This window comes from Pyrus communis, chromosome 6 (assembly GCF_963583255.1).
Source record: "Pyrus communis chromosome 6, drPyrComm1.1, whole genome shotgun sequence".
Lineage (NCBI taxonomy): Eukaryota > Viridiplantae > Streptophyta > Magnoliopsida > Rosales > Rosaceae > Pyrus > Pyrus communis.
Window position 1 is genome coordinate 13,464,291 of NC_084808.1, and position 8,588 is coordinate 13,472,878.

The 8,588-nt window shown below is 44.4% G+C and overlaps 2 protein-coding genes across 2 annotated transcripts; both read left to right on the forward strand.

Annotated features, from left to right (window-relative positions):
- Nucleotides 1–4,034: 4,034 nt before the first annotated feature.
- LOC137736071 (uncharacterized) lies at nt 4,035–4,595 on the forward strand. Its single transcript, XM_068475409.1, has one exon. It carries the CDS (start codon nt 4,035–4,037, stop codon nt 4,593–4,595), a length of 561 nt encoding a protein of 186 aa, XP_068331510.1.
- LOC137736072 (uncharacterized) lies at nt 4,592–5,141 on the forward strand. Its single transcript, XM_068475410.1, has 2 exons — nt 4,592–4,596; nt 4,700–5,141. Exons 1-2 carry the CDS (start codon nt 4,592–4,594, stop codon nt 5,139–5,141), a joined length of 447 nt encoding a protein of 148 aa, XP_068331511.1.
- Nucleotides 5,142–8,588: the final 3,447 nt, after the last annotated feature.

The window sequence follows — 8,588 nt, forward strand, 5'->3', positions numbered from 1 at the left end:
TGTACAAAACTAGTTGTGATAAAGGTTAAGATATATGTTGATAATACACATTGTATACATGGAATACTTGCTTCCTATAATTGTGTAAACACATTCAATGTGGTTCGAAAATAACTTCTCGTCCACTACCCCATCATTTCCTGTGTGGTCGTTAGACATACATATACCATCAATTGAACTGATATATATAGCAGAAATATATCAACTTATATGCACATAGATAAAACTTGACATATACAACACACTTACCCCAGTAGTCTTTGTTGTAAACTTAAAATTGGGGTAAAACCAAAGAAAATGTTGTTTCTCATGTTTCTCATATTTTGAACTAGTGTCTTGTCTGGCACCCCTTAATGGTTTATGTCTTGTTAATATGGGTTATGAAGAATTTGATCCTCAAGATCGCCTTATCTCAAATGAGTGAATTCACTATGATGTTCTTGCAGATGCAGCTCACCGATATCATAAAATTGAATATGAGAAGCAAATAGGTTAAAAAAGTAGTTGCATGGTTTTTGATGTAAATATATTCAATGAAATGAAAATCTATTCGATGAAAATATATTCGATGGTTTTCTGTCATTAATCTTTTTTCATTACTTTTTTTTTATATCTATTTTCTAACATGCCATTACATAATCTGATTGTGTGCTCATCTTTTTTAATTGTATTATTGTACCAGGCAAAGAAAACCACATTTATGGTCAGGACTTTATGCAGAACGGGCGGGGAACCACTAATATTTTGGTGGTTTTGCCAGACGCCTTAATTGTTGGTGGAGATTATGGTATATTCCGGTGAAGGTAATACTTCTTTATCTTTAACTACCATTGATTATTATTTGACTATGTTTATAGAATATGTAATATACTAATTGGTTCCAACTTTATGTATACAGTTTAACTCGAAGAAAAGAAAGTCAAACGCATTTCTAAGAATCGTCCAACACGAACAACATGGTCGCATGATCAATATGATGTGCATTAGATGTTAAAACATATAAAGAGTGTAGCTATAACATTGCATTCTTTTAATGCTACCGTTGATTCAGCAAAGAAATGCACTAAGACCACAAATTGCCATCGTGGATTCGGGAGTTTCTTGTGCTCCATCGAGCCAGCTACTAGTGAATTATCTATAAGAATCCTACGTAGACAAAACTAGTTGTGACAAAGGTTAAGATATATGTTGATAATACACATTGTATACATGGAATACTTGCTTCCTATAATTGTGTAAACACATTCTATGTGCTTTGAAAATAACTACTCGTCCACTACTCCATCATTTCCTGTATGGTCGTTAAACATACATATACCATCAATTGAACTGATATATATAGCAGAAATATATCAACTTACATTTATGGTAAGGACTTTATACAGAACGGGCGGGGAACCACTAATATTTTGGTGGTTTTGCCAGATGCCTTAATTGTTGCTGGAGATTATGGTATATTCTAGTGAAGGTAATACTTCTTTATCTTTAACTACCATTGATTATTATTTGACTATGTTTATAGTATATGTAATATACTAATTTGTGACATCCCGTCCCAAAATTCATGTTAACGTACGTGTGAAATTACAAATTTGCCCCTAGTTCGTTTTCGTCATGTTTTTGGTTACTTGTTGTGGTGTTGGCAGGTGCTGGGCCACACACACACTCTCACCTTCACTGTCTCTCTGTCTCTTTCCCTGTCTCTCTTTCCCGAGCTCCCTTCTTTCTTCTTCTTCCTTCTGTAAATGTACAGACACACACATAACTCACCCAAACCGTTACAGATCGAGGAAACTAAGGGCACAGTCGAGATCGTGAAGCTCGTGGGAGCACAATCGTACCATTTTCAGGTAAGAAATCCGTCGTTTTCACGTCGATTCGACAATGGCAGTTTTGAGTACTATTCATGCAAACTTATTGTAGCACGTTTTTGGGATTTTTAAACTCGTAGGTAGCTTGGTGGTGTCACAAGGAGCCTCAGAGTACTTAGTTGGACGAATTTGGACGTCGAGATAGCCTGGTTCGAAGTTGGCCGGTTTTGGTTTGTGTGGACAGGTATGATCTGGTGATTTTTAGCCCTTGAAACTTGTATAACATTGTTCTACTAGTCTAGGGCTTCAATTTGGTTCAAGAAACGTGAAAAATGGTTGAAAAACGAGCGATAAAACACGAATTACAGGTTTCCCAGTTTTCCGGCGCCGACGATGGCACCGGTGGTTCGCCGGGGAAAGAGACGGAATATTCCGTCAGACTTGACGGAATATTCCTGACGCCGTTGACGAAATCCGTTAGAACTAACGGAATATTCCTCACTGCGTCAGTTGACGCCGTCAGCGTGCCAGGCACGTGCCTGCGCGTAGCCGGCGCGTGGGGGTGCGTGCGGCGGAGAAATTTTTTTCTAAAAATATGGTTGTGATCCTGAGGTTGTGTAGAGCACGTTGGTATATTCATTTGTCCATTTTGAGCAATGTATGAGAAGTTATTACGAGAAGTTGGTTATGTGCTTTTAAATTAACGTTTTTGTAGTTGTTTCGCGTATAGGTGATACGTACCTTGAGGACAAGCGTTATCACTCGAGGCAGGGGGGCTACGACCCTTCCACTTACCAGTGAGTGGGCTTTTGGTTTTCCGTATATACCTATATACATTTATATTCCCAGAAATTGTTTAAAAAGGGTTATTTGTGTTATGTCATGCACCATATTATCATTCTTTATGCATCATCACATGCATTAGTAGTTGCATATATATATACATATGTATATTGGGTGCTGTGGACGCACAGGTAAGTGCCAGGTAAATGTTATTCATATTTACATTCAGTAGTAGTTTGAGATGCTTAGAGAGCTCATAACCTGCACCCCCGGTGTTAGTGCTCCCGCCCAGAGTAGGGCACAGTCCTTCACGTGATGTTCACCTCCCGCACCACACGCTCAGCTTGGATCCAAGTTAGGTGCACAGTCCTGTCGTACAAACCACATTAGGTGGTTCCGACTCGTAGGTGACCCGCGATTATTCGCACAGCCTTCACGTGATCGTAGCATTAGAGCGTACATATGTATTACACCCAGGCCTGTCGTACAGACCACTTTAGGTGGTTCCGACTCGTGGGCAGGTTTAGTTATTGAGTTTGAGATTTGAGCTCTATATGCAGCCGTACAGGTCACGTTAGGTGACTCCGGCTGCCAGATTACATGTTATTGATATGATTTATACCTGAGCACTTGCGTTTTATTATGAGATTTTGACATGGCATATTCTTGAGCATGATTTGGTATATCTATACATACGTACATATGTTATTTTCTGGGAAGTATACAGGTTTTACGGCGAGGGGTTAGATTGTGTTTACTAAATGGTTTTAGAAAAGATTTGTTTTTGCCCACTCACGCTTTTGTTTTGCGCCCCTCCAGGTTCTAGTTGCTTAGCAGTTTCGGTGGTTTCCCAGAGGGTTCTCCCGGCTTTTCTGACAGATACTCACCAGCGTAGGGTCACCTTCGGGTGTACTATTGTCGCATCTTTTCTTTTGGACTGCTGTAGACTTGCTCTGAACTTGTGTCTCACATACGCTAGCACTTGTTTAGTACTTTGTATGCTAGTTTTTAATTATTCGTACTTTTATATTACTATATTATTAGCTTCCGCACGTGCACATGGTTACGTCATCTCCGCCTGACGGCCAGCACGTCCTGATCTCGGTCGGGGTGTGTCAGTTTGGTATCAGAGCTTAGGTTTGGCAATCCTGTGCTTTTGTGTGAGTATTCTAATGGTTTTGGTGTCTTCGAATTATGCCGCCTCGTCGGGAACCACGTCGCTCTGATGAGCCTAGTTTCCCCGATTTTACTCAGATGGGGGAAGCTATTGTTACCGCTATTCAGACAGCTATCCGCCCTCCCCAGAGGACTCCTCTGGAGACTATGTACAATCTGAAATTGGATAAGTTCAAGGGTAATGACGGTCACGAGGGCGCAGAGCGATGGTTAGAGCACATTGAGAAGACTTTCCGTGTGTTGCACAATTAGGGGAACCTTCCTATGGAGAGGTGGGTCGAGACGACCTCATGGTTTCTGGAGACGGAGTCTGCAGCCTGGTGGGAGCAGGAGCTTCGTCGGTTGACTCCAGCTCAGATGACTGATTGGGATGTTTTTAAGGATGTGTTCAAGAGGAGGTTTGTGCCCCCTGAGTACATTGATCGTAAGAAGCAGGAGTTCACCGAGTTGAGACAGCGGAAGATGACGGCTAATGAGTACTATCGCAAGTTTACTGTTTTGTCCCGCTACCATCCTGACGTCGCTGGTAATCCGGCGGAGATGCTTCGCCGTTTCCGCTTAGGCACTAGGAAGAGGTGGCGTTCGATGACGACTACTACACACTGTGAGACCTACCAGGATTTCTACGAGATATTGTTGAGGATTGAGGACTCAGAGAACATGTCGAGCGACAGTGATGAAGAGAAAGACAACAATCAGAAGAAAGATGACAAGGGTAAAGGTCAAGCGTCGCTCGGGCCCCGTCAGACTCAGAACTTCAAGAGGGGTGGCGCTAGTTCGAGTTCTTCTAGTGGTGGCTTCAGTGCCTCTGGACAGGGACGATGAGGTAGGTTTGCTGGAGGCGCTCGAGGCCAGAGGCAGGGTGATGGTGGCCGAGGCCGAGCCCCAGTTTGCCATAGGTGTAATAACCGGCATTTCGGCGAGTGCAGGCGTGGCAGCAGTGGTTGCTTCACGTGTGGGCAGATAGGACATAGGGTTGTGAATTGTCCCCAGGGTCAGCAGCAGAAGCTGCAGCAGACCTTTATGCCACCACCTGCACCGATTCAGCAGATTCAGGGTCCGAGTAGCTACGGCCAGGCTAGTCGAGGTGATGCCTACCACTATCAGGGAGATGTTGTCCCTTATGCTCCAGGACCGTATCAGTATCCCCAGGATCCCTATTCCCAAGATGGCTATCCCCCGTATCCTGGCAGCTACATGCCGTATCCTCCAGCTCCAGTAGGTAGCTCTCAGTGGTACCAAGGAAGACAATATCAGCAGGGTGAGATTGCTACCAGCAGTGCAGGGTCTTCAAGACAGTCGGGTCAGCCCAGTCAGGGGCGTGGTGTTCAGGGTCGCGGTGTTCAGGCGAGCAGAGGTCGCGGCGGATGACAGCAGAGCCAGGGGCGTTTTCACAATATTTCTCTGCAGGATGCTCAGAACAACCCGGATCTGATTATGGGTACGTTAAACATTCTTGGTTATTTTGCTAGAGTCTTAATTGATTGTGGAGCTACACATTCCGTGATTTCTCATACATTTGCTCAAGTGACGCAACCTCGCCCCACACCTCTAGGGTACGATTTAGAGTTCGCTATGCCTAGAGGAGAGAGATGTTGTAGATTGTGTGTACCCAGGATGTCCAGTGATAGTTGAGAGTGTTGTTTTGTCAGCTGATCTGATCCCGTTAGATATTGTTGACTTTGATGTGATTCTGGGTATAGACTGGTTGCATTTCTATCGTGCCAACATTGATTGTTACGGGAAAGTAGTTACATTTCACCGTCCTGGACTACCTGTGGTTACTTTTGTGGGTGAGCAGAGTGGGGTGAGACATGGCGTTATTTCAGCGTTGCGAGCGAAAAAGTTGTTGTCGAAAGGTTGTCAGGGATATCTAGCTCATGTGGTGTTAGATGAGGCCGTTCCTAGCAGAGTTGAGGATGTGAGAGTGGTCAGACACTTCCCTGATGTTTTCCCCGAGGATTTACCTGGTTTACCCCCAGATCGAGACGTGAAGTTCACTATTGAGTTGCTTCCAGGTACTAATCCTATTTCTTTGACTCCTTATCGTATGGCTCCCGCTGAGTTAAGGGAATTGAAAGTGCAGTTACAGGAATTAGTGGATAAGGGGCTCATTCAGCCTAGTACTTCGCCTTGGGGCACTCCAGTATTGTTTGTGAGGAAGAAAGACGGAACTTTGAGGCTGTGTATTGACTACAGGCAATTGAATCCGGTGACGATTAAAAACCGTTATCCGTTGCCTCGTATCGATGATTTGTTTGATCAACTTCGAGGTGTTTGCGTCTTCTCCAAGATAGACTTGAGGTCTGGGTACTATCAGCTGAAAATTAGTAGGGATGACGTCCCTAAGATGGCGTTCAGGACTCGTTACGGTCATTACGAGTTTATGGTTATGCCATTTGGGTTGACGAATGCACCAGCTGCTTTCATGGATTTAATGAACCGGGTGTTCCAGCCTTACTTGGATAGAATTGTTATTGTCTTCATCGACGATATTCTGGTGTATTCTAAGTCCAAAGCGGAGCATGTTTGACATCTTACTTTGGTGTTGAAGAGGTTGAGGGAACACCGATTGTATGCTAAGTTTAGCAAGTGCCAGTTTTGGTTAGATCAAGTTGCGTTTTTGGGGCACATCATTTCTGCTCAGGGTATTTTGGTGGACCCTCAGAAGGTTGCAGCTGTGGAAAGTTGGGAGCAACTGAGAACCGTCACTGAGGTGAGAAGTTTCCTTGGGTTGGCGGGGTATTATCGGAGATTCGTTAGGGATTTTTTGGTGATTGCCTTGCCACTGACGAGGTTAACGAGGAAGGATGTTAAATTTGAGTGGGATGATAAGTGTGAGCAGAGTTTCCAGCAGTTGAAGCATTGTCTCACTCATGCACCTGTTTTGGCACTCCCAAACGATAGTGGTGATTTCGAGGTTTATAGCAATGCTTCCTTGAATGGTCTGGGATGTGTGTTGATGCAGCATGGTAGGGTGATTGCTTATGCTTCACGACAGTTGAAACCCCATGAGTTGAATTACCCTACACATGATTTGGAGTTGGCAGCTATCATCTTTGCGTTGAAGTTGTGGAGACACTACCTTTATGGAGAGAAGTGCAGGATCTTTACAGATCACAAGAGTCTTCAGTATCTCTTTACTCAGAAGGAACTTAATCTTCGTCAACGGAGGTGGTTGGAGTTGCTCAGCGATTACGACTGCACGATTGATTATCACCCTGGTCGTGCGAACGTAGTGGCTGATACACTTAGCAGGAAGTCACAAGGCCGTATTAATGCGTTGTATGCGAGTCATGTTCCTCTTTTGGTGGACTTGCGTGCTACGGGAGTGAGGTTAGAAGCAGAAGATCGAGAAGTGGCGTTACTTGCTAATTTCCAAGTTAGACCAATTCTAGTTGATCGGGTGCTTGAAGCTCAGGTAGCTGACCGGGAGACTCAAGAACTAATTCAAGCTCGAGATCAAGGAAGGAGGAGAGACCTCAGAGTTAGTGATTCGGATGGCATGTTGATGCTAGAGGGTAGAATGTTCATGCCTAATAATGTGGAGTTGAAGAAAGAAATTCTCGATGAAGCACATATCTCGGCTTACGCCATGCATCCAGGAGCTACTAAAATGTATCATACCATTCGACCATTTTATTATTGGCCGGGTATGAAGAGGAAGATAGCCGAGTATGTGAGTAGGTGTGCTGTTTGTCAGCAGGTTAAAGCGGAAAGGAAGAAGCCGTTTGGGTTGTTGCAGCCGCTTCCCGTTCCAGAGTGGAAATGGGAAAATATCACTATGGATTTTGTGTACAAGCTCCCGCGTACACATAATGGCTTTGACGGCATTTGGGTGGTCGTTGATCGGCTCACTAAGTCGGCACATTTTATTCCAGTGAGAGAGAAGTATTCTTTGGGCCGGTTAGCGGAGTTGTTTATCTCGAAGGTTGTGAAGTATCATGGTGTCCCAGTGAGTATTGTCTCGGATCGTGATCCACGATTTACATCGAAGTTTTGGGTGGCTTTTCAGGAAGCTTTGGGCACGAGACTACTTTACAGTACGGCGTATCATCCACAGACAGACGGACAGTCAGAAAGAACTATTCAGACTTTGGAGGATATGCTGCGAGCTTCGGTGTTGCAGTTTAGCGATGCTTGGCACCAGCGGTTAGATTTGATGGAATTTGCTTATAACAACAGCTTTCATTCGAGTATCGGCATGGCGCCATTTGAGGCATTGTATGGTAGATCTTGTCGCACACCGTTGTGTTGGTCAGAGGTTGGCAAGAGAGTTCTAGTGGGTCCGGAGATTGTTGAGGAGACTACTCAGAATGTTCAGGTAATTAAGTCTAACCTGAAAGCAGCTCAGGACAGGCAGAAAAGTTTAGCGGATCGGCATGCTACGGACAGAGTGTATGAAGTCGGAGATTGGGTATTTCTGAAGCTTTCACCGTGGAGAGGTGTCGTGCGGTTTGGAAAGAAGGGGAAGTTGAGTCCCAGGTACATCAGACCATACATGGTCACAGAACGAGTTGGTGAGGTAGCTTACAGGTTGGAGTTGCCTCCGGAGTTGGCTAGAGTGCATAACGTTTTTCACGTGTCTATGCTCCAACATTATGTTGCTGATCCATCTCACGTGATACCTCCTCAACCGTTGGAGATTAATCCAGATTTGACGTATGATGAGGAACCGGTGACGATCATCGATTGGAAGGAGAAGGTTTTGAGGAACAAGACGGTGAACTTAGTGAAAGTTTTGTGGAGGAATCATTCAGTCGAGGAAGCTACGTGGGAGACAGAAGATCGGATGAAGGATTTGTATCCTCGATTGTT

Bases quoted from the DNA above. Each gene is read 5' to 3' on its own strand.
- LOC137736071 (XM_068475409.1), top strand. From the start codon at position 4,035: ATGGAGAGGTGGGTCGAGACGACCTCATGGTTTCTGGAGACGGAGTCT.